The sequence below is a fragment of the Thamnophis sirtalis genome, unplaced genomic scaffold (assembly GCF_051295495.1).
Source record: "Thamnophis sirtalis isolate CommonGarterSnake01/CBP01778 unplaced genomic scaffold, rThaSir2_p1.2 scaffold_2, whole genome shotgun sequence".
NCBI classification, from domain to species: Eukaryota; Metazoa; Chordata; class Lepidosauria; order Squamata; family Natricidae; genus Thamnophis; species Thamnophis sirtalis.
Window position 1 is genome coordinate 15,691,341 of NW_028261382.1, and position 26,876 is coordinate 15,718,216.

A 26,876-nucleotide genomic window follows, 5' to 3' on the forward strand; every position below is an offset into this window, starting at 1 on the left:
ATGCCTGCTAACTGCACCTGGGCAGATTTAGAAGACCACAATGGATACATCTTTCCCAAACCACGACAATTATTTGCCACAATCCCATATGCCTTTGTGATGTTGGTGATCAGGTTCTTTGTTGAAAGGTAAACAAAAAATGTCTTTAAAAAATTAATACTCTTTTTTTTTTTGCTCCAATCATTCATTTTGCTCCCTATATTTGATTTTCAATCCTATGAAATATCTTAAGGGCTTCCTTCCCACTATTTATTTTTGCAGCTTTTAGTGAGATGTTTCCAGCTTTAAAAGGATGGCCTGGAGCTATCTTGATTTAGTCCCAAAATTGATAATGAAAATGCAAATTACAGGGCAAGGATTGATCCTTTGCTCACTTGCCTGCTTTGCCCTAACTTGCCACCTTATTTTTATAGTTGCCCATCTTGAACCAGGGACGCTTTTATCTGCTTGCTTCATTTTGTTTTTAAAGTGAAGGTAAAGCAAACAGATGTGTAAGGGCAAACGTAGACACACATTGTAAGGGAAAAAGACAAGGAGAATTAACATGTCACAGGTTGTCAGGCAGAAAAAATGGGGACTACAAGTTCCAGTTCCAGTGAAGATGATTTAGAGTTAGCAATAGCAATAGCAGTTAGACTTATATACCGCTTCATAGGGCTTTCAGCCCTCTCTAAACGGTTTACAGAGTCAGCATATCGCCCCCACAGTCTGGGTCCTCATTTCACCCACCTCGGAAGGATGGAAGGCTGAGTCAACCCTGAGCCGGTGAGATTTGAACAGCCGAACTGCAGAACTGCAGTCAGCTGAAGTAGCCTGCAGTACTGCATTTAACCACTGCGCCACCTCGGCTCTATGTTAGATGTCTCTACACAAGAATCTGATGAAGTAATGATCAGCACTAAAGTGATGCTAGGTAAGAGTCAACAAAATTCAAGAGGGGCTGGATTTAGAATAGCAGTCGCCAACTGGTGGTCCGTGAGAAAATTTTGGTGATCCCCAAAAATTATTTGCATTTTTTAATATTGCACTAAATGAGGGGTCCTCAAACTATGGCCCCTGGGCCAGATACGTGCAATGAACGCTTGTGTTGGTGCAGAGAGTCTCCCCCTTCGGGGTCTTTTTGTGCAGGTTGGAGGGGGACAAAAATTCTGACTTGCTTTGGCCTCCTGGTGTAGGGCTTAGGGCGAAGGCTGGAGTGCCACTGGTGGTGAAGAGCTGGAGGGCCTCGTTTCAGTGGGACTGCATCATGGCCTGGAACTGGCTGACCATCTCAGCCCAGACACCGGTACCTGGCACTCCCACAGGTCTTCCCTCTGCTTGGACAGCCTATGTTCGTAGTCCTCAGTGAGGTGCTTCTTCTGAGCCTCCTTCTCAGACACATCCAATTTGAACTGAGCCAGCTGTTTTGCCAACTCTTTCTCATGGTAGCTGCTTAGCTCTAACAACGGCTTCCTGTTGGGGCGCTAAGGAGACCTGGGCGGGCAGGCGAGGAGTGGCTAGGAAGGGAGGGGAGGGGCGCGTAGAGGCCCGCGAGGCATCCCTTGACGTGAGTGACATCAAGTTGGCCATGCCCACCCAGTCACATGACTGCCTAGCCACGCCCACCCAGCCATCATTAGGTGGATCATATTGGTGGTCCGCGGGATTTAAAATTATGAATTTAGTGGTCCCTGAGGTCTGAAAAGTTGGGGAGCTCTGATTTAGAACACTTAAGGGAATGTAATGATTCTAGACTGAGTCTTTTCTTGAGCCTGCCCCAAGCTCTGTCTCTTTTTCTCCTACACAGGTGTATGGGGGGGGGGAAGGGTTGTCATAGCAATAGCAATAGCAGTTAGACTTATATCCCGCTTCATAGGGCTTTCAGCCTTCTCTAAGCGGTTTACAGAGTCAGCATATTGCCCTCACAGTCTGGGTCCTCATTTTACCCACCTCGGAAGGATGGAAGGCTGAGTCAACCCTGAGCCAGTGAGATTTGAACCGCCGAACTACAGCTAACAGTCAGCTGAAGTGGCTGCAGTACTGCACTCTAACCACTGCGCCACCTCGGCTCTATCAGATAGAGTTGAATGGAGTCTGGTCTCTGACTAAAGCAGCCTTCTTATGTTAAGAGATAATTTGGGTGAAACAGAAAATTCCCCACTGTTCCATGCACCTGTGATATAACTTCCTTAACTACTAGACGGAAGCAGATTGGATCTGCCATCCCAAAGGTGTGTTAGATGGAAGTTCTGACCGTTGTCTTGAACCCTTTGGAGGATGCCCAATTTAAGGAAGCCTCATCTGTTCTGGAACATAGGCTAAAGCTGTGCAGATGAAGAAATGGTGCAACGCAATGCTGAAGGACTGCTCCACAATTCCCCATGAGACAAAGCAAATGGGTTACAACCATGAATACAGAAAACAGGTCCTTCTGCCCAAGCAGGGCACCTCTTTTTCCTGGGCTAGCCTCATTTGAAATCAGGACATTTTACAAAGTTCCCTTTTTTATTGTTTTCTTTCAGATATCTTGCTCTTCCTTTGGCTGACTACTTGGGCATAAAGGATGTGAGGCGGATCAAACCACAGGATAATCCCACCCTTGAAAAATTTTTCCGAGAGTGCACAAAAAAGCCATCCCAGGTGAGGATTCTTTTTTTAAAAAAAAAAGTTCCCTGGGAGATTTCCATGCCACAAACCACTGCCTGGTTCTACCTTTCTATCCAGCCAAGGGATGGTAGACAGATTAACAGGGTTGAAAGGTACCTTGTGGGTCATCTAGTCCAACCCCCTGCCCAAGCAGGAGACCTTACATCATTTCTTTCCAGTGTCCTCTTGAAAGCCTCCAGGGATGAAGCTCCCACAACTTCTGAAGGCAACTTCTGTTGGTTCATTGTTCTCACTGTCAGAAAGTTCCTCCTTATTTCCAGTTGAATCTCTCCTTGTTCAATTTCCATCCACTATTTCTTGTCTGGCCTTCAGGTGCTTTGGAAAATAGCTTGACTCCCCTCCTCTCTGTGGCAGCCCCTCAAATATTGGAAGATTGCTATCCTGTCTCCCCTGGTCCTTCTCTTCACCAGACTAGCCATGCCCAGTTCCTGCAACCGTTCTTCCTAAATCCTCGACTTATGACCACAACTGAGCCCCATATTTCTGTTGTTAAGTGAAACATTAAGTGAATTCTGCCTCATTTTAGGACTTTTCTTGTCACAGTTCTTAAGTGAATCTCTGCAGATGATAAGTCAAATAATCCGGTTGTTAAGTGAATCTGGCTGGGATCACAGGACCCCAGCACACGGCAACAGTCGACAGTATGAGTCAGTTGCCAAGCATCTGAGTTTTCATCACATGATCATGGGGATGCAATAAAGGAAGTGGTGGAATTCAGCCGGTTCGCACCACTTCGGGAGAACCGGTTGGTAACTTTCTAAGCAGTTTGGTGAACTGGTTGTTGGAAGAAATCATTAGGGCAGAGAACCGGTTGTTAAATTAGCAATAGCAATAGCAATAGCAGTAGACTTATATACCGCTTCATAGGCCTTTCAGGCCTCTCTAAGCGGTTTACAGAGAGTCAGCATATTGCCCCCAACAATCTGGGTCCTCATTTTACCCACCTCGGAAGGATGGAAGGCTGAGTCAACCCTGAGCCGGTGAGATTTGAACCGCTGACCTGCTGATCTAGCAGTAGCCTGCAGTGCTGCTTTTTAACCACTGCGCCACCTTGGCTCTGATTCAAATTATTTGAATCCCACCACTGAACAAAGGTCATAAGTGTGAAAAACAGTCATAAGTCTCACCACCGTTGTTAACACTGCCTTTACAGTACATTCCAGTGAATGAACAAACAGCACACAAAAACACACCGTTACATATGCCCGCACAACAAAATGGGTCTTTTTCAGGTGTTTTTGCTAGCCAGGGAGCCCCTTCTCACAAACCCTTCTTCGTTGCAACAGAGCTGAGTATTCTCTAACCAAGACTAGTTAAGAATCACAACTCTTACTATCACAATCCATCCGTTTATTTAGCATTAGGTAATTCCTTTTGTACTCATTGTTGCCAAAGCTAAATGGAAATGGAATGTAGAATTACACAGATATTTGCATTGTTGGGAAATATCCATCCAATCCATGCACATTTTGCTACATTTTCCCTGGCCTGATAAAATAAACCTTATCTTTGATAAGGAAACCAATGCTATTGAAACTAACAAGCTAACAAGCCTTATATTTGCATAATTCATTTGGGAGCACAAAAGGTTGTTGTCATCTGTGAGCATCCCAGCTCTTTGCTGTAGGAAGCTGGGTGGAGTTTTACCTGACTTGCATGGCATCAAAATTTGAAAATGGGTTGGAACACAGACTCATCACCTCTTCTGACCTAGGCTTCCCCAAAAAGCACGAGGCAGAGTCCTGGTCCCGACAAAACCCCTTTTATTAAACAAATGTGAGTTCCTCTCATTCACCTTCAGCAAAGGCCTGGCAAACAGTCTTTCAAAGGAATATTTATGACTACAGACCGTATCTATTGGAAAGCTGCCATGTAAATATTTTCCCAATGAGGTGCTGTGCAAGGGAAGACTGGGCACAGAGTCTCCGGGATTCACGGACAGATCTTCACACTCCTGAAACGAATCTAATGACCAAATGGATGAATGGTTTCCTGCAAAAGCCCACTTCCCTTTCGTTCCTCTTTTATTTCCTATAGGAGGGGCCAATCACCTTCCACCTGTGGCTCCACTCCCAAATCGACCTTGATTTCTTAGCTGTTCTTTTCTTCCGGCAGCTCTGTGCATGCGCACACTGGGAACAGGCTCCAGCTGTTCCTCTGCCTCACTGCTTTGTAACTCCATAGGCCCCTGACCACTGCCAGACGGCCTCGGCCCCATCTCTGCCTCCAATGTAGAGCCCTCGTATGAGCCTTCCCTAGACTCCAGGATTGGCCCGTGTTCCTCCCCAACCTCCTCACTGTCTGAATCTGCTGCCAGCTTTGCTGGAGATCCACAACATTACCCCCATGGATGAGAGTAAGGATGTGAAGTGGTTTTCATTAGAAGTCCCTTGCTTTATGTAGTCCTCGAATTGCAACCATTCATTTAGTGACTGTTCAAAGCTACAAAAAAAGGGACTTATGACAGATAGTCCTCAACGTACGTCCACACCTGAGCCCAGAATTCATATTGCTAAGTGAGACATTGATTCAGTGAGTTTTGTCCCATTTTACGACTTAAATTAGTAGGGTTGTTAAGTGAATCTGGTTTTCCCATTGACTTGGCTTGTCGGAAAGTTGCGAAAGGGGGATCGCGTGATTCCGGAACACTGAAAACCGGTCATAAATGTTATGTCAAGAACAGTTAACAGTTGTCAAGAATCCGAATGACAATCCCGTGACCAGGGTTGTCCCAAGGGAGATTTTTTCATTCATTTCATTTCATTTATTGAATTTATAGGCTGCCCAATCCCGGAGGATTCCGGGCGGCTTACAGAAATGAAAAATATTTTTAAAAAAGGATTAAAACAATAAGATACAACAAGATTAAGAAGAAACACAACATGCTTCAGAGCTCTTCAGAGCTGAAGAAGCTTCTTGGATGAGAAGCGAAACATACAATACAATACAATTGCAGAGTTGGAAGGGACCTTAGAGGTCTTCTAGTCCAACCCCCTGCCTAGGCAGGAAACCTTATACCGTTTCAGACAAATGGCTATCCAACATCTTTTTAAAGACTTCCAGTGTTGGGGCATTCACAACTTCTGGAGGCAAGCTGTTCCTTGTCTTCAAAGAAAAACCAGGAAGCCCAGTTGTCTCTTGAAAAAAGCCCCTTTGGGCCAACCATAACCTGGATGATGGAGAATCTCCATAGACATGTGACCATGGGGATGCTGCAAGGGTCACAAGACTGAAGAAAAGGGCATAACTCACTTATTTCAATGCCATTGTAACTTTGAACAGTCTGTTCAACAGAACTGTTGTAAGGTGAGGACGACCTGTATTGGTTTCTCCCATTTACATGACCATTGGAGCATCCCCACGGTCACATGCAGTGGTGGGATTCAGCCGGCTCGCACCTACCCAGGAGAACCGATTGTTAACTTTCTAAGCAGTTGGGAGAACCAGTTGTTGGAAGAAATCTCCTTTTGTTTGTTTCCCCACTTTACAGAGCTAATCCTGTAAGGAAGGCAGGAAGGAAACATTCTGGTGTTGTTTCTAGCCTCATCTTGATTGCCCTGTTTACAGAAACTGCCTCTCCGGTTAAACCTTGTTACATTGTAACATCTAAAGCCAAGCACCCATCAACATGAGTGACTTTGAATTGGCCACGCCCACCCAGTCACATGACCACTGAGTCCCATTTATCCAGCTGGTCATTAGGACAGACAACCAGTTGCTAAATTATTTTAATCCCACCATTGGTCACGTGTTAAAATCCAGGCCCTCGGCAACTGGCATATATTTCTGTCAGTAGGACTGTCCCAGGTTCATGTGATCTTCATTTTCAACCTCCCCATCTGGTTTCTGTCAAGCAACCTCAATGGAGAGGTTGCAGTGTGTCACTTCACAATTATAGCAAAAAGGTTGTAGAATGGGACACAGCTCACTTAACAACGGTCCTGTTCAGCAATAAAAATTTGGGGCTCCATTAGAGTCGTAAGTTGAGGTCATCCTATAGTCTTTCAACTAAATTTAGCATTAAAGGTGAGTGGAAATAGTTGGTGTTTGATGTGGATATCACATTTAGGTGATCTTAGAAGAGTAGAGTAAAGTAGAGTAAAGTAGAGTAAAGACGAGTAGAGTGTAGGGTAGTGTAAAGAGTAGAGTAGAGTAAAATAGAATACAATAGAATACAATAGAATACAATAGAATACAATAGAATACAATAGAATACAATAGGATACAATAGAATACAATAGAATACAATAGAATACAATAGAATACAATAGAATACAATAGAATACAATAGAATACAATAGAATACAATAGAATACAATAGAATACAATAGAATACAATAGAATAATAGAGTTGGAAGGGACCTTGTAGGTCTTCTAGTCCAACCCCCTGCTCAGGCAGGAAACCTTGTGACATTTCAGACAAATAGTTGTCCAATCTCTTCTTTAAAAACTTGTGTTGGAGAATTGACAACTTCTGGGAGCAAGTTGTTCCACTGGTTAATTGCTCTAATCTTGATCATTCTGTTTTCTTAAGCATGAGCAAACTAAATTGCTTCACAAATTGGCAGTTGTTAGATTCTTACATTCTGAACTTTTAAAATTGTGATGGAGTTTCAACACAACGGGTGGCATGAGAAGGGTGTGGGTAAATCTGGGGTGTTTAGCGTAGTGCTGAATTCCCAACTCTTTGCAGCACAATGAGATGCACCTGGATGCATTTTTCAATGGATTAGGAATTATGTCGCAAGTACTGCAGATAATGACAGGAGGAGCTGTACGTAGGTGGAACACTTTGAAGAGCAGAAGAACCAGAAAAGTGATGCTCTTCACAGAAAAACAGAATAACAGAGTTGGAAGGGACCTTGAAGGTCTTCTAGTTCAACCTCCCACTCAGGAACGAAGCCCTGTACCATTTCAGACAAATGGGTTGCCCAACTTCTTTAAAACTTCCAGTTTTGGAGCATTCTCAACTTCTGGAGGCAAGTTGCTCCACTGGTTAATTGTTCTCCCTGTCAGGAAATTTCTTCTTAGTTCTAGGTTGCTTTTCTCCTTGATTAGTTTCCACCCATTGCTTCTTGTCCTGCCCTCAGGTGCTTTGGAGAATAGCTTGACTCCCTCTTCTTTGTGGCATCCTCTGAGATACTGGAACACTCCTATCATGTAGTTAACAGATTAACAGAGATGGAAGGGACCTTGCAGGTAATCTAGTCCAGGCCCCTGCCCAAGCAGGAGACCCTACATATGCCTCTACCTAGGATTGAACTCACAACCTCCTGATTGTGAGATGAGAGTTCCACCTCTAGGCCACCACATGTCACCCACACTCTTTTTTTCTGCCCTTCTCTGTACATACTCTCCAGTCTATGAAAGCATAAACCATTAGCATTTCTTGGTATGTACATAGTGTTTTTAAAAACAATGATAAATAGTTTTTAGAACTTTTTGGTGTTGTGAAACTTTTTTTATCTAGCAAACGCATTTGCTCTCTGACGGTCAGTGGCTTCCTCCTCCTCCTCCTCCTCCTCCTCCATCTCTTCCTCCTCCTCCTCTTCCTCCCCTCTTCCTTCCTGGCATAGAAGCTGCAATGCTTGTTTTGACTTGTCTTCCAGCGTGTGTATCACTGATTTCTCCCTCCTTCTTTCTCCAACCTTGCAGTCAGAAACACGTAAACTAGCTAAAAAGTGTAACTGGACTGTACACCAAGTGGAAAAATGGTTCAGGCGAAGACGCAACCTAGAAATCCCAACTCTGCATAAAAAATTCAAGGAAGCTTGGTAAGAAAAAGAGGCCAATCTCCTCCATTCTCTGTTTCTAAATATCTATATCTATATCTATATCTATATCTATATCTATATCTATATCTATATCTATATCTATATCTATATCTATATCTATATCTATATCTATATCTATATCTATATCTATATCTATATCTATATCTATATCTATATCTATATCTATATCTATATCTATATCTATATCTATATCTATATCTATATCTATCTATATCTAATCTATATCTATATCATCTATATCTATATCTATATCTATATCTATATCTATATCTATATCTATATCTATATCTATATCTATATCTATATCTATATCTATATCTATATCTATATCTATATCTATATCTATATCTATATCTATAATCTCTCTCTCTCTCTCTCTCTCTCTCTCTCTCTCTCTCTCTCTCTCTCTCTCTCTCTCTCTCTCTCTCTATCTATCTATCTATCTATCTATCTATCTATCTATCTATTCTCAGGTGGAAAAAGAGCCAGAAATTTGACATTTAGTGGCATTCTGGGTATGGTATAGCCAGATATCCCTTTCTTGTCAGTCAACATAAATAAATAATATCATCAAGCTACCTATCTCAGGTCCTTGGGATGGAGCTGACAGGTGGATAAAAATGTCAAATTCAGTCTAAACATTTGGCTAATTCTGCAACTAACTATAATAATAATGTAGCTATTATCCTGTTATCAATGAGCCTTATCTTGCATATTCTCCAGAAACACTGATTACATTACACTACAGCTTTGATTGCAAAATGGTAATCACCATCTTGACTTTTTAATTCTCTCTAGCCAATCTTGTAGGCACTGAAGCTTGAGTTTCCAAAGGCAGTTTTTACTTTAAAAAAACCTGGGTCATTGGTGTTCTCTGAGCTTGGTTGTTTTCTTGTAGACATTTCATTCCCCAAACTAGGTAACATCATCAGTGCTACTTAGTTAGCTGCCTAGCTAACACTAAGGATGCTTACTAGTTTGGGGAATGAAATCAGAGGTGGTATTCAGCAGGTTTTGACCAGTTTTGGAGAACCAGTAGCAGAAATTTTGAATAGTTCGAAGAACCGGCAAATACCACCTCTGACTGGCCTCACCCCCATCTATTCTCTGCCTCCCGTCCCAGCTGAGTGGGAGGAAATGGGGTTTTGCAGTATCCTTCCCCTGCCATGCCCATCAAGCCACGCCCATCAAGCCACGCCCATCAAGCCAGGCTATGCCCACCAAGCCACACCCACAGAACTGGTAGTAAAAAAAATTGAATCCCCCCCACTGAGTAAAATGTCTGCAAGAAAACAACCAAGCTGAGAGAGCACCACAGATCCCACATTTCAACCCTGAGCTACAAATATTCTCTGTCAGTACTCTGACTTCTTTTGCACTTAGACTTAAAAGTGGCTCAAATCACTGCAAATAATAATGATGAGGCAAATTAATGCAGGAAGAAAGAGATGGGTAAACAGTCAATAATACTGCTTTGTTAGGTATAGTGAGAAGTCTAGACAAGTCTGTTCTATCTTGTCATCTTCTTCTGTGTCCATGTGAACTCCTTGGTCTTAACATACATTTTATTATTTGCAGTTGGCGATGTTTATTCTACAGTACCTCATTTATTGCTGGAATTATATTTCTCTGTGATGTAAGTTAAATATGGGGCCAGGAGGGAGGACTCCAGTGGTAACATGGCCTAATCTGAGGTTGCTTTTAACAGCAGCTTCCTATGAGTGTTAAACGTGGGTGGGTTAGTATAAAGACAGGTGTAATCTTCTCCCAAAAGAGGATAAGCTAAACATCCACTATTATTACTCAGATTGAGTCACTGTGATAATCGAGAATTCCTGCATCATTATTCTGATATATATATATATATATATATATATATATATATGTATGTATGTATGTATGTATGTATGTATGTATGTATGTATGTATGTGTACGTGTACGTGTACGTATACGTATTGTGTCACAACCCTGGTATGCCTAAATACGGGAGGGAGCATACTGCTTCCCTTTTCTGTCTTTCGGCTCACACTAGGAGCCATCCAGGCAGAAAGCCATTTTTTAATGTTGCCTTTGCTACATTTGTGTTGCATCTGTGCTGATCCCCCTTTATTTATTATCAGCACAAATGCAACATATATATATATATATATATATATATATATATATATATATATATATATATATATATATATATATATATATATATATATATATATATATATATATATATGTGACACCATACATACATACACACACACACACACACACACACACACGCCTTCATTCAACAACGTACTTTGTGGATGGTTTTCTAAGTCTTGTCATAGCCATCTCCAATTTGGAGTTGCTAAAAATGGAGAAGGGTGAAGAAGATTCTTAGAGTGGGTCAGGAATATGCAAGTCCTAATGCCAGAATCACAGAGTTGGGGAGAGCATTAATCCACCTCTCCCCAAAGTAGCTTACTAAATGACGTTCAAGGAGTCCCCATCTCTCTCCCCAACCTACTTCACAGAGTTAGTTGCGAAGAAGAAAAGTGCATTACAATCAGAAGGTCTTTAATACTCAGTTCCACCCTGTGGTGGCATCTTGGGAAAGGCTGTTGTAGAAGACAGGCCAATAGGGTTACTCTGATGAGCAGAAAAAAGAAATGATGCCTGACCCGAATTAAGTAGTGAGCTGGTGGCAGGGATGAGATTTGCACTGTTGTCATGTGAAAACATTAATGATTGTTTTCTATCTCCTTCTACATTCCTTCTAGAAATCCTGGTTTTATGACCTGTGGCAAGTGTGGCTCAACTATCCAAACCATGTGAGTCTGGTTCTTTGGAGATACTACTGGTTGATTTTGTTAACTGGTTCTTTGGAGATGTCGCTGTTGACTTTGTGTGAAGAAATATCCCTGCCTTCATTTTTGATGGCCCATGAATAGCTTTTTCACCATTTGAGATTGCAGATTCTATTAGAATAGGATTTTCTTAGGGGAAGATGGTAAATGAAGCATTCCCATGTAGTCATGAGATGCTATCATGATGAAACAAATGAAGCATTCTCATAATATTCATAAGTGCTATCATGATGAAACAAATACGAATCAGCAAACCACAGTGTCCTATCTTCAATATGCCTCAGTAGGAATGCTATTATTGCTAGTATTACTAGAATACATTGTATTAGATGTATTAGGTTATGTTTGCTTCCTTGAGTGATATAGGTAGCCCTCAATTTACAATGACAGACCTACCTGGTCCATTCTATGCTTTAAGTGCCAGTTAAGAAGATTTATTGTTCATGTCTATTCTCATGCCTATATTCTCATGCCAGAATAATCTAGTCAACTAAAAGTCAGCATTAAGAGTTAATGGGATTCAAGGAGGGCTGAGCTTGGATCACTTGTGGGAATGTAATGACTCCATTCCTCTCTCGATTCCATTCCCCAGATTCTGCTCTTCTTCTAGTACTTATTTCTCCATAGGCTGGGCTGGGCCAGAATGGAATGGAACAGAATGGATAAATCATGATCGTAATCATAAAATACAATCATTATAAATCAGAACACTCAGTGATAATCATAGGGCTCTAAATAAAAACAATCAACATAATTCATCAGATGCAAACAACGAAATTATTCTCATAAGGTGCTAAGGGAATAGTTAATAGGAAAGAGGAGAAGGATAATATTGTAGTAACACAGCCCTAGTATGTGGTTTCACATCCCAGGACATAAAACGTGTGGTGAAAATTAGTTGTTTAGCAGTGATGTCATGGGGAGGGGAGAACTGTCCTTTTGTCTAATAGTTTGGGTATGCAATGTCCAATTAAGGTAAAGGTTCCCCTATATAACAGTGATACTATGATGGATAAGTAAAGGTTCCTCTCGCACATATGTGCTAGTCATTCCTAACTCTAGGGGGTGGTGTTCATCTCCGTTTCCAAGCCGAAGAGCCAGCACTGTCTGAAGATGTCTTTGTGGTCATGTGGCCGGCATGACTAAATGCCGAAGGGGCATAGAATGCCATTACCTTCCCACCAAAGGTGGTTCCTATTTTTCTACTTGCATTTTTATGTGCTTTCAAACTGTTAGGTTGGCAGAAGCTGGGACTAGTAGCGGGAACTCATTGTGTTACGCAGCGCTAGGGATTCGAACCACCGAGCTGCCGATCTTTCTGATCGACAAGCTCAGTGTCTTAGCCACTGAGCCATCACGTCCCTATTATCAACCCTTTTTCTCCTGCTCTGGAACAAATGTACTCCCTCTCTAACCAAAAAAAGTAATTGCCTTTTCTCTCTTCATACTCTCTTTGCAGCCCATGCTCCCTTCCCAGTATTGGTACTACATGCTCCAGATGAGCTTCTATTGGTCATTGCTCTTTACTCTTGGAACCGACACTAAAAGGAAGGTAAGGAAGATAGACTACCTCATCGGTGTGGGAATGGGATGCAAGCCATTTTCAGTTCCTGGTTTCCAGGATGCTAGATAACTGTTAGGAGAACAAATAGACTGGAGTCCTGTGTAACTCGAAATGTAATAGCCATTCTTGCTCTGAAATTCGGGGTGGCTCAGATTATTTGTAGCATTGAAGTTGGGCGGCACTAAAGTACCATATTTTTCGGAGTATAAGACGCACCTTTCCCCCTCAAAATAGAGGGTGAAAATCTGGGTGCATCTTATACACTGAATACAGCATTTTTGGCCTCCCGAAACCTCGCCTCCTTTGCAAAAATGGCCATGCATAGCCTTTAGGAGGCTTATAGAGTGCTCCTGGGGGCTGGGGAAGGCAAAAATGAGCAAAAAAGGGGGCATTATTTGCTTGTTTTTGCCCTCCCAACCCCAGGAGCACTCTATAAGCCTCTTAAAGGCTATGCATACCTTTTTTTTGACAAAAAACAGGCCTGTTTTCAATAAAAACGGGCCATTTTTGGGAGGTCTGCAGATTGCAAAAACTTTTTTTTTAATTTGCCTCTTCAAAATCTTGGTGCGTTACTCCAGTGTAAGTCCAGTCTTTTTTCTTGTCATTCTCTCACGCCTGTAAAGTTGGCTTGCCTCCAAATTAAACTAGCCTCCCCCATTGCCCATTACAGCTGTTTCCTTGCAGAATATTTTCTACTCATTTCTTATTCATCCAAGTGATGTACACCATTTCCCACCATTATTTTTCAACAAGATTCAAAAAGAACAGCTCTTTATATATACGGTATATGGCTTTGGAAGGGGTGTGATGGCTCAGCCATTAACGATGCTGAGCTTGTTAGCTGGAAAGATGACAGTTCGCGTTCGAAACCCAAGTCCTGCATGGCGGGGTGAGCTTCCGATACTCGCCTCAGCTCCTGCCCACCTAGCAGTTTGAAAGCATGCAAATGTGAGTAGATAAATAGGTAACACTTGGGTGGGAAGGTAACTTCGTTCTGTGAGCCTCGGTGTATAGTCATGCTGGCCACACAGCCATGGAAATGTCTTCAAACAATGTTGACTGCCTCGGCCAAGAAACAGAGACGAACACTGCCCCCTAGAGTCAGACATGGAAGGAGAAGCCTTTACCTTTTATGGCCAGGGGTCCCCAACCCCCAGTCCATGTGGCAAATGGTCCGTGGTATTTCAGCAACCAGACCACGCAAACAATAGCAATAGCAATAGCAGTTAGACTTATATACCGCTTCATAGGGCTTTCAGCCCTCTCTAAGCGGTTTACAGAGTCAGCATATCGCCCCCACAGTCTGGGTCCTCATTTCACCCACCTCAGAAGGATGGAAGGCTGAGTCAACCTTGAGCCGGTGAGATTTGAACTGCTGAACTGCAGATAACAGTCAGCTGAAGTGGCCTGCAGTACTGCACCCTAACCACTGCGCCACCTCGGCTCCTTAAGTGAAGCCCCATCTACGGAATGCAGGCAGCATATGAAACCATGTCCCTTTCCACGGGAAAATCTCTCTCTCTACGAAACCAATCCCTGGGACTGTTCTTTTATGGCTTTGAAGCAGTTAAAAAGAAGAGGTCTTTATTTTCATCTCCTCATTCAGAATCCTTTTTGGGCGCCTGGGTTTTGGTACCTCCACCCTAATTTTCCTAAGATAGAGCCATCACTCTCCATCTTCCAACACCGTCTTGGCTTTGAGAAGTCAGTTTCTCAATTTCTTCTCCTCAGGATTTCATGGCCCATGTGGTGCATCATTTTGCCGCCCTTGGCTTGATGTTCTGTTCCTATAGTGCCAATTACCTGCGTCTTGGAACACTGGTGATGATTGTCCACGATTCTGCAGATATCTGGCTGGAGGTAAACCTCAACATCTTGTAGGTGCTTGTGCTTAGTTACACAAGTCATGGGATTTCGTTAGTATTGTTTTTCATTCATTGTGGTATCTGGAGGAGTTATATATGAGTCTTGAGCCTGAATGATGAGCTTGTTGTGGCCTGCCAGTGGGCAACGGATCTGGCAGCAGATTCAGACAGTGAGGAGGTTGGGGAGGAACATGGGCCAGTCCTGGAGTCTGGGGAAGGCTCTGATGAGGGCTCTGTGTCAGAAGCAGAAATGGGGCCAGGACCATCTGACAGTTATCAGCTGCCTTCGGAGCCAGAGATCAGTAGGGCAGAAGAACAGCTGGAGCCTGTTCCTAGTGTGCAAATGCGCAGAGCTGCCAGGAGAACGGAACAGCTAAAGAACAAGGGTCGACTCGGGAGAAAAGCCATAGGTGGATGGTGAATGGCCCCTTCCATAGGGAATAAAGAGGAGCAAAAGGGAAATGGAGTTTGCAGGAGACAATTAGTTCAATTCATTAGGGTGAAGATCTGTTCCTGACTTCTTGCCAAATATTGTCTACTACAAAGTGGTGTTTGGAAGATATCGGCCTGGCAGCTCTCCAAGCCTGATAAAGGTCTGTAGTGAAATCTCTTGAAAGATTGTTAGCCGGGACTTTGCTGCAGAGGAATTCACTTTAAACTAAATAAAAGGTTTTTTTAAAATCAAGCCTAGGAGTCAGCTTCGTGCTTTTGGGGAGCCTAGGTGAGAACAGAGCTATCCTATCGACATGAAACATTGGCCTATTTGGTCCAGAAAAAGCATTACCTTGTGGTCTTCTGTCCAAAAAGAAACTATGTCCTAACCCAGCTCATTTCCCCCATTCCCCACCACAACCAAGGTTGTCTCTCAGTGTTGCTACCGAACTGAACATTGGAACCAGTTCTATGAACATAAATCTTCAAGACACTGTCTGAAACTATTTTTGTCAAAGGGGTCTTCTGTCCTTTTATTGGGAAGCAGTGTTACATCTTCTAGGCCAATCCCTGTAATTGAGATGTAAATATTGTACTTTTTGTCCATGATAGCTACCAACTAGCAATGTTCACGGAACAAATGTCCAGCATAACATTTATTTCCTCAAAGGTAAATCTCTTCCTAAAGTTATGAAAATGGGAAAACAATGGATTCCTCTTTAATTAGGATTCAGAGGGAATGTATATGTATCTCTGTCAGAGGTAGGTTCCTGCCAGTTTGGCCCTGTTTGGCCAAATAGCTAGTAACTGGTCTATCCTGGGCACCGCCATCTTTATTTTCTGTTTTGCACATGCGCAAAAAAAATTTTGGGCACCAAACCAGTAGTAATGCCGGCAGGAACCTACCCCTGATCTCGGTGCGCATATGTATAGTCCATAATATATTTATTGCAATTGATTTACATTTATTGAAGACATTTTTACAGAGTAAAAATAAGATAAATTTAAAAAAGGAAAAGAAAAGTAAAAAAAATTATACACGTAAGAAATAAAGGGGAAAACAAAGAAAAAAGCAAAGATTAAAAATAAAATAAAATAAAGAAGCCACTTCCAACCTTTGCTAAAGGTGTTATAAAGGCATTTACATTTTATCCCGAGAAGGAATTTCACTGCCACAACCACCGGTTACAGCGGATTCCTTCTTCAGGAGACTACCCCAAGGTGGTAACTTCTCCCAATTGTTCAATTTCAGGCTGCAAAGATGTTCAACTATGCTCGCTGGGACAATACCTGCAGTGTTCTGTTTATCATTTTCGCAGTTGTGTTCTTTATCACACGGCTCATCCTCTTTCCATGTTGGTAAGTTGTGTTCCGGGTTGTTTGGCTTGAAAAATCGTGATGGCTGGGCGCAATGCCTGTTCTCAGCAAACACCTGGGAAAGAAATGACTCTCTGGATATTTTTAAGCTGGATGCCAAACATGATTCAAACATATTCATAACCTATATGTCAGGCCTGCAGTTATATTACTTTTAGGCCTGCCACACTCTCTAATATTTTTCTATGCTGTTTCATTAGTGTAGTAATTGAGAGGGGGAATAGAAAAGAGTAGAATTGTAGAATGTGTTGTTGTCATTCCTTTCTAGAAGCCCAAAGTCATCTTTTGTCTCTGCACCTCTGCACCTGACCGGAACTAGATGGGTGGAAATGCCAGCATGGGCAAAGAAGATTGGACCATGTGATGGATTTATGGGTGTGGGGATAAGATCATGAATTTTCAACTGGGTGGAATCCCAGGAAGCTTTTAGATTTGAGATTCCACAGTTGTGCCAACATGCCTGTCTTATTAAATTGGAACTTTAAGGATAGCTCTGCCTTGGACTCTGATTTAATTCTGAATGATATTTGGAACGATGACACGATATCTCTGATGGCGAACCTGTGGCACAAAGGGCCCTCTCTTGGGCACGCATGCCATCACCAGCTGCTCTTCTGGTTTTCAGTGTGCGCATGCGTGCCAGCGAGCTGGTCTTCACACACACACACTGGCGCGCCAGAAACCCAAAGACCGGCTGGGCACCTGGTCTTCGGATTTCTGGCATGCTAGTGCATGCAAATACCAGCTGCCCACCGTGCATGTACACACTAGAAACCTGACAACCAGGTGGCTGGTGCATGCATGCGCACCAGCCAGTTGGTTTTCGGGTTTCCGGCAGTCCAGTACATGTGTTCCGGTTTGGGCACTCGGTGCTGAAAAGGTTCACCATCACTGGCCTATATGAATATTTATGCTTTAATTTAGGATAGGAGAAATGACAACAGCCTATAATCCAACTGGTTTTTTTTTCCCCCTTCTTGTTTTCCTAACAGGATTTTACGGGCCTCGATATATTATCCTGTGTTTTATACCCAGACACTTGTGATCGCATATTTTGTATACAATGGGCAGCTATTGATCCTGCAGGGTCTTCACCTCTATTGGGCCTACTTAGTTTTCAAGATTCTGAAGAAGTTCATTTTTGTGAAGGTAAGGATGGACTTCAGTATCCTTCTAATGGAAGATGGCCATGGTTATGTTCTGCTGGAAATTGGGGGATTCTAAAAGAATTGAGTGTTATATCAGTCTCTCATAATATAAGGTTCCCCTTCATAAATTCACAAACTCTTCTGGTCTTTTAGGCTTAGATCTCTAGAATAGAATAGAATAGAATAGAATAGAATAGAATAGAATAGAATAGAATAGAATAGAATAGAATAGAATAGAATAGAATGGAATGGAATGGAATGGAATGGAATGGAAGGCATGGAATGGCATGGAACAGAACAGAACACAGGGTGGGATAGAATAGAATGGAAAGGAATGGAATGGAATGAATGGAATGGCATGGAACAGAACAGAACAGAACACAGGGTGGAATAGAATAGAATAGAATGGAATGGAATGGAATGGAAGGCATGGAATGGCATGGAACAGAACAGAACACAGGGTGGAATAGAATAGAATGGAAAGGAAAGGAATGGAATGGAATGGAATGAATGGAATGGCATGGAACAGAACAGAACAGAACAGAACAGAACACAGGGTGGAATAGAATAGAATAGAAAAGAATGGAATGGAATGGGAATGGGAATAGGAATGTAGAGAGTAGAATATAGAATAGAATATAGAGTAAAATATAGAATAGAATATAGAGTAAAATATAGAATAGAATATAGAATAGAACAGAAAATAGAATAGGATAAGATAGGGAATTTAGAATAGAAATTTTAGAATAGAGAATAGAGAAGAAAGTAAAGAGTAGAGAGTAGAATAGAGAATAGAATAGAATTCTTTATTGGCCAAGCGTGATTGGACACACAAGGAATTTGTACAGCTCTCAGTCTTCATAAAAGCTATAAATAATAAATCATGATCATATTCATCATAGCAATGCATCCATCATAAATCATAAGATATAACACTTAGGGATAGTCATAGGATACTAAATAATCAGTGAACATAAATCATACTAGGAAATGTAATTAAACAATATAAATCATAAAGATTCACGCAACAAAGTTATAGTCCTAAGTAGAAAAGGGGATAGGTAATAGAAAAGATGAGAAGAAGAATAGTAGCTTCACCCATGGCCATTAGAAACTTCAGGGTTTGGTTTACAACTAGCAAAACCCAGGCTTTCCTCTATTGGAGCTATTTAATTTTCAAGATTCTGAAGAAATTCATTTTTTGAAGGTAAGGATGGACTTTAGGATCCTTCTAATGGAAGACAGTTATGTTTATGTTCTGCTGGAAATTGAGGAGTTCTCTAAAAGAATGGAACGTTGCGATAAGTCTTTCCCAAGCTAATGCTCATCTTCACAAATTTACAAACTTTTTTGACTTTAGCCAATCTTAGTAATAACTAGGGCTGTTAGAAACTGCCGAGTTTGCTCTACAACTAGCAAAACCCCGATTTTCTAAGCACTCACGATAACATGCATTACCTGCCTTGTGCTAAGCCTCAAATCTGGGCATAAAACCTGGGCCAACCCACCACTAGCATCTTGCATCTTGGCTGTTGTTTATTCTACAACCAGTTACCCTTTCCAGGTGCTCAGGATTCCTATACCAGCTTGGGCTAAAATAGACAATGACAAGGTAAGCAGTGTGTGGTCTGTGCATGCTCTATCCAGAGGTATTCAGTTTTGGATATTTGAGGTGAGAATGGTTGTGGTCCTTGTGAAAAATTGACTGGAATCTCTGGATCAACCCAAATCACTTTCCAGGTTCTTGCGAAATTATTTTCTAGTGATTTATCTTTAACTATTCTGTCCACTTATTTCCTCTGGAGATACAATTCATTCTCTAAATGAGTTATTGATTGATGGTCTTGATTCTAGAAATCACTTTTCTTCAAAATCAAGTTTTTCAACTGCTTCCTCCAGTAGATGGAAGACCAACCTCTTAAGACCATCCTTAAAAAAAACACATTGGCCTATTGAGTCTAATATAATTGGTAGACTTGTTAGAGTTAGAGCCTCGGTGGTGCAGTGGTTAGAGTGCAGTACTGCAGGCTACTTCTGCTGACTGTCAGCTGCCTGCAATTTGGCAGTTCAAATCCCACCAGGCTCGAGGTTGATTCATCCTTCCATCCTTCCAAGGACGGTAAAATGAGGACCCAAATTGTTGGGGGCAATATGCTGACTCTGTAAACCACTTAGAGAGGGCTGGAAAGCACTGTAAAGTGGTATACAAGTCTAAGTGCTTATTGCTATTGCTAGACTTCCTATATCAACCATGACTTGACTTGATGGAAGAATATATTTCCTCACTGGGATGGCTGATTGTCTTAAATTCTCTTTTTCTCCCTCTTTCCGATTTGGCTGTCATAGATACTCAGCGATCCAACAGATTTCTCAGATCATTTCCTTTACTTTACAACCCTGATCACTTTGGATCACATTCTCATGAAATGCAAGGTGGAGGGGCAGTGTTGATCTTGGTCTTGACAAATCAGATCTTTGGGCTTCATATATATATATAGAATATATAAAATATTCTACTCCTTAAATTTCAGTGAAGCATACAGGAGGAAAACAAACGGTCACCATGGCAATGCATGTGCCAAAAGTTGATGAATTGATGACATTGACAGATATCAATGCCATTTTGTTACGTGGACCATTCACAACTTTACCGCTTGTTTTAACTTTCCTGTATTTCAACTTTGCTGATTATGGATCTACTTTGCTGTTCACTTTTTCCAAACCAAACATCTGTTAATGTGCTAGATCCCCTGGGACATCCTAATTCCAGACTCAAGAATGGGCCTTTCCAACCTATTTTCACTTAGACAGAATAATGTTTCCACCAACTGCAAGCCAATCACTTCCAGCAGACACATGAATAAAAACCCACAGTCTTTCTCTGATGTTTGCTCCCAACCTTAGAACAGACCAATTGATAGGGATGACCATTCCCTGAAAAATTTCCCTTAGACACCATGTCAATTCTTGTTATCTCCACATCTCGTGGAAGTTTTTCTTAAGTGAGTTGAACCTATAAAGTCAAACTATTTGAAACCCTCTTTTTGGAGCCTTTGTCTATTACACAACCAGAGAAAGAGCTTTGGGACTTCTAATTTCAATCTGCCAAATCCAACGGACAAAACTTTCTTGGATGTAAGGAAAAAACACGTCAGGATTCAATTTTTTTCCCTCCGTGATGGGAGAATGTTGAGTGCATCTAAACAGCAATAGCACTTAGACTTATATACTACTTCATAGTCCTTTACAGCCCTCTCTAAGCTGTTTACAGAGTCCGCCTCTTGCCCCCAACAATCTGGGACCTCATTTTACCCACCTCGGAAGGATGGAAGGCTGAGGCAACATTGAGCTGGTCAGGACCGAACTCCTGGCAGTTGGCAGAGTTAGCTTTCAATACTGCCTTCTAACCACTGGGAAGGAGGGATGAATGGATGGAAGGAAGGAATGGAGGAAGATAGCAATAGCACTTAGACTTATATACTACTTCACAGTCCTTTACAGCCCTCGTTAAGCAGTTTATGGACTCAGCCTATCACCCCCAACCATCTGGGTCCTCATTTTTATCAACCTCAAAAGGATGGAAGGCTGAGTCAACCTTGAACCGGTCACAATCGAACTGCTGACAGTCGGCAGAGTTAGCATGCAATACTGCATTCTAACCACTGTGCCACCAGGGCTCATAAAGAAACATCATGTCAGAGAGAGATGGGTTGATGTCTTCTCCTTTTCTTCCTGCCCAAACTATCTTCATTTGAAGGGTGCACAATCCCTCACCAATAACCTGATCTTATTATAAGTAATTAGTAATATTACTTATTACTATTAGTTATTAACATTACTAATAATAAGGATAGAGCTTATTTTTTCATGTTAGAATTTGATGCACCTTATGGGGAGAGACTGGAACAGTTCATAAAATGTCACATGTCACTATCTCAGCGCCATTTTGTATATTGTTTAATATCCAATGTCCCCTTTCCCTCCCTCCCCAATGTTTTGGCCATAAACCTCTTCAATTCAGTCTCCAAACCAGGCCTCAAAATGCTGTCGAACTGACTGCGGTTTCTGTGAGAAAGCATTTTTTGAGTATCTCCGTGACAGTCCAACTCCCTCCAACATCTGGGTGGCTTTTGAAAAAAAATTGGGAAGATGGTGTCACTTCCTCTTAGCTAGCCAAGGATTTAAACAAGTGGAATCTTGCTGTAAGCGTCTAGAATTCCATTCCCCCCTCCCTGCCTTTTTCCTTAGGTAAGAAGATTACATTTTGTACAGCTTCCTTCTTTAGAAGGCTGGAATTGGTATAATAATTAGATGTAGAGTATTAAATGTTTGAAGTTAAGTTCAAGTCAAACTGAAACATTTGGCAGGGAGAGAATTCTTACAGGAGAGAGCAAACCTGGGAATTTTACATCTCTTTCGCTTCTCTTGTCCGGCCTGCCTGAGATCAATCGCAAAATAGAAAGCAAATATAAAAACATCAAGTGTACACCATCACACAATACAACTGTATTGCTTTTCTTTTGTAAGGTAAAGGTAAAGGTTCCCCTTGCACATATGTGCTAGTCGTTCCTGACTCTAGGGGACGGTGCTCATCTCTGTTTCAAAACCAAAGAGCCAGCGCTGTCCGAAGACGTCTCCGTGGTCATGTGGCTGGCATGACTCAATGCCAAAGGTGCATGGAGCACTGTTACCTTCCCACCAAGATGGTTCCTATTTTTTCTACTTGCATTTTTTTACGTGCTTTCGAACTGCTAGGTTGGTAGAAGCTGAGACAAATAACGGGAGCTCACTCTGTTATGCGGCGCTAGGGATTCGAACCGCCAAACTGCCGACCTTTCTGATTGACAATGTCAGCGTCTTCTGTGTGCCTTCGGCATTTAGTCATGCCGGCCATGTGACCACAGAGATATCTTCAAACAGCGCTGTCTCTTTGGCTTTGAAACGGAGATGAGCACCGCCCCCTAGAGTCAGGAACGACTAGCACATATGTGCGAGGGGAACCTTTACTTTTACCTAAGTGTTAATGATTAAGTGCTAATAATTGCTTACGGTAGTTCATAGATGAGAAGAAACCGAGAAGAGGCAAAATTGCAAACTAAAATGGATCGTTCAGGAATATTGTTAGTCTTTGTATTCACCATGGACTAGAAAACAAACTGCATTGTCAATGATCTTTCAAAATATATGAATATACATAGAGGAAAGTTTCAAAAGATTTGAGGAAAATGCAAGCCTACAATTTCCCTTTGAATCCCTCCAATTACAGTACCCAGCAGGATACACTAAATCTTATTATCTCCATTTTTGTTTGGATTGGTTTGGGTTAGCTTTAAGGTGGCCAAATTCTCATAACAAGGAACCCTTTAGTTTGATCCAAAGCATCATTTTAGGGTTAACAAAGTCACTTAAAACAAGGCTAAAAGTCCCAGTATGCTGTCCTTTGTTTTACTGCCAAGAATGGATTTATAATTGGATTCACTCAGAAAGCAGTGGGACGTTGGGGTTCACACATGACTACCTGGGCTTTTGACATGTGTCCAAAGACCTGTGCCCTGGGGGAACTTATTGAATTTCAGTAACATAGTTAACAGAATTAATGAAGTCTGCAACCGGTATTTAAAAACCGTTTAGTCTGCAGTTGTTATCTCTCCACTGGATTCAGCCAAATGATACTGAAACATACCAGAAATGAAGCATTGTGGTTGGGCAGATATAAGAAGTGATAATATTCTACAATATTGATAATATTGGAGATAAAATGGAGGTAGTGACCGATTTTATTGTCCTGGGCTCCAAGATCACTGCAGATGGGGACTACAGCCAAGAAATTAAAAGACGCTTGCTCCTGGGGAGGAAAGCTATGGCAAAGCTAGACAGCATCCTAAAAAGCAGAGACATCACCCTGCCAGCAAAAGTGTGTCTAGTCAAGGCTATGGATGGCTGTGAAAGTTGCACCATAAGAAAGGCTGAGCGCTAAAGAATTGAAGCCTTTGAACTCTGGTGCTGGAGAAGACTCCTGTGAGTCCCTTGGACTGCAAGGTGAACCAACTGGTCAGTCCTAGGGGAAATCAACCCTGACTGCTGTTTAGAAGGCCAGATCCTGAAGATGAAACTCAAAGACTTAGGCCACCTAATGAGAAGGAAGGACTCACTGGAAAAGAGCTGGAAATGCTGGGAAAGATTGAGGGCAAAAGAAGAAGGGGACGATAGAGAATGAGGTGGCTGGATGGAGTCACCGAAGCAGTAGGCGTGAGCTTAAATGGCCTCTGGAAATTTTGAGTAGTTCAGAGAACCGGTAAATACCACCTCTGACTGATCTCATCTATTCTCTGCCTCCTGAGTCCCAGCTGATTGGGAGGAAATGGGGATTTCACAGTATCCTTCCCCTGCCATGCCCACCAAGACATGTTCACAGAACTGGTAGTAAAAAAAAAATTGAATGCCACCGCTGATTGAAATGAACAAAACTTCACTTTTGAAATAGATCTCCATACATGGAATTATTACTCTGTTATGCTTCTAGCCAAACAATATACATATATTCATTTCATTCAGAACGGGTTGGGCTCCTTAATATGCTTAATGCTGTCAGGCTAAATTTCACATATGTTTCAACAGAGCAATTATGCAGATACCTTTCCCTTGGATATTCCAAAAGCAAAAGTCAGCATTAACTTATTTATTTATATATTCCATCAAAATATTTCCTCTCCCTATATATTATTTTTTTGATTCATGGAGGGTTCCCCTCACCCCCCAGTCTCTGTACAATCCTAATGACAGTCATGATGTTGCCTTATGTGAAGGGCAAAGGGAAATTCTATCCAGGAAGTCCTAGGGGTGATTTGGCCAAAGTGACTCCTCATCAATTGTTTGTATGCGGAAAGATGCTTTTCCTTCCCTTTCTCTGATTGTGTGCCAAGTTTATCTTTCAATATTTACACTGTGGATTGTTTGTTTGGATACACTTCTGCGTATAGCTTTGGAAAAGACAAAAGACTGAACCCCAGGAAGTTTGTGCTGTGGTGGAGTTCGTGTTTTCGTTTTCTGCCCTTTCTTGGCTCTGTTTGCATGGAAACTAAGCGTACCGAGGTGGAAATGGGCAATCCCAAACTTGCACGTTTTTTGAAGTGTTTGACGCCTATATGTGGTACCGATAAAGGAAAATATTGATTGTTCAGGGTTAAAATGAGGGATTGTTGATGCTCCCTGAACTTGGTGGTTTTCTTGCAGATGTTTCATGACCCAACTAGTTAACATCATCAGTGCTAGAAGGGAATGGGAGGAAGAGGACAACGACTATGGGGTCGTTGGTGTATTCTGAGATTGGTGGTTTTCTTGCAGGCATTTCACTATCCAACTAGGTAACATCATCAGTGCTAGAAGGGAATGCAGTATGCAGAGAGGAGGAGGAGGACTATGGGGTCCTTGATGCTCTCTGAGCTTGGTGGTTTTCTTGCAGATGTTTCATTACCCAACTAGATAACATCATCAGTGCTAGAAGGGAATGGGGTGTGCATAGAGGAGGAGGAAGATGAGGACTATGGGGTCCTTGGTGTTCTCTGAGCTTGGTGGTTTTCTTGCAGATGTTTCATTACCCAACTAGGGAACATCATCAATGCTGGAAGGGAGTAAGATTTGCAGGGAGGGGGACAGAGAGGAGGTAGTCTATAGAGTTCTTGGTGTACTCGGGGCCTGGTTGTTTTCTTGAAGACGTTTCATTACTCAATGCAATGTCTGCAAGGACTGATGATGTTACCTGGTTTAGGTAATGAAATGTCTGCAAGAAAACTACCAAGCTCAGAGAGCACCACGGACCCCATAGTCCTCCTCCTCTTCACACATAGCACTGATGATATTGCCTAGTTTGGTTGGACCATAAGGTTGGGCCATAAGGAAGGCTGAGCACCAAAGAATGGAGGCCTTTGAACTCTGGTGCTGGAGAAGACTCATGCGAGTCCCTTGGACAGCAAGGCGATCAAACCAGTCAGTCCTAGAGGAGATCAACCCTGACTGCTCTTTAGAAGGCCAGATCCTGAAGATGAAACTCAAATACTTTGGCCACCTAATGAGAAGGAAGGACTCACTGGAGAAGAGCCTAATGCTGGGAAAGGCAGAAAGCAAAAGAAGAAAGGGACAGCAGAGAATGAGGTGGCTGGATGGAGTCACTGAAGCAGTTGGTGTGAGCTTAAATGGACTCCAGAGGATGGTAGAGGACAGGAAGGCCTGGAGGAACGTTGTCCATGGGGTCATGATGGGTCAGACATGATTTCACAACTAACAACAATTGAAAAGATGTCCAAATACACATAGGAGTATAAAATCTGATATTCCTTCATTATTGCTTGAGAATTTTTCTTTCTTTTCTTTTCACAAATATTTATCCACAACACAGTGGAATGGTAACCCAACTTCACTGATAGTCTTGATCCTTTGTGCCTGACAATCAATCACTATGGTCCTTTACCTCTTTTAAAGGTCACATTATCCTCCTTGGTTTCTGTAACACCAAGCCATCCACAATTGGCTTTTTTTAATGCTTTTGGTATTCTTCCTTCCTAGAATGTTAAAGATGAACGGAGTGATGATGAAGAAGAAGAAGAAGATTCTCTCAGCGATACTGAAGGGGAGTGTATGAAGAATGGAATGAAGAATGGATTAAATGATCCTCTCCTAAACAATAACAACAACAACAACAACAATATTAATTAATGCCCAGCCAATGCCATCTCCTAGTACCATTGCCTGCTGTGTCATAAACTCAATCCACCATACAGACTTTTGCATCCACATAAAAACCAAAGTCCATGAATGGTTTTATTGCAGATCAGTAGATTTAGGAGGGAGTTCACTTTTGCAAAAGTGCTTCCTTTGTAATATGCAGTGTAGAGGATATGCAGTTAAATTATTATTTGTTAAAAAAGAAAAAAACTCTGAATGGTTAAGAATAGGAATGAATTTAGAACTGAACCTTTTTAGGATGAGATCTTTGTGTATTTCAATTTTGATAAGACTTAAAACAGTTTGGACAAATTTTTAAAGATGTTTTAATACGATTTGAGAAGTGTGGCTTTATACTGATTTTATTGAAGAGTGGTATGGTTTTATACAAGGAAAATCCATGCAGTTGGAATCTGCTTCAGTGAAAGCTGAACCATATTTGATCAACAGGCTGCTTATTGGTGGACTCCAAATAAAGACA

The 26,876-nt window shown here is 41.8% G+C and overlaps 1 protein-coding gene across 1 annotated transcript; it reads left to right on the forward strand.

Annotated features, from left to right (window-relative positions):
• On the forward strand, positions 1-26,876 carry CERS3 (ceramide synthase 3). Its single transcript, XM_087707596.1, has 10 exons — positions 1-128; positions 2,502-2,619; positions 8,302-8,420; positions 10,020-10,077; positions 11,202-11,252; positions 12,748-12,840; positions 14,584-14,712; positions 16,402-16,508; positions 17,519-17,675; positions 26,237-26,876. The coding sequence occupies exons 1-10, from the start codon at positions 1-3 to the stop codon at positions 26,384-26,386; spliced, it is 1,110 nt and encodes a 369-aa protein (XP_087563722.1). The 3' UTR covers positions 26,387-26,876.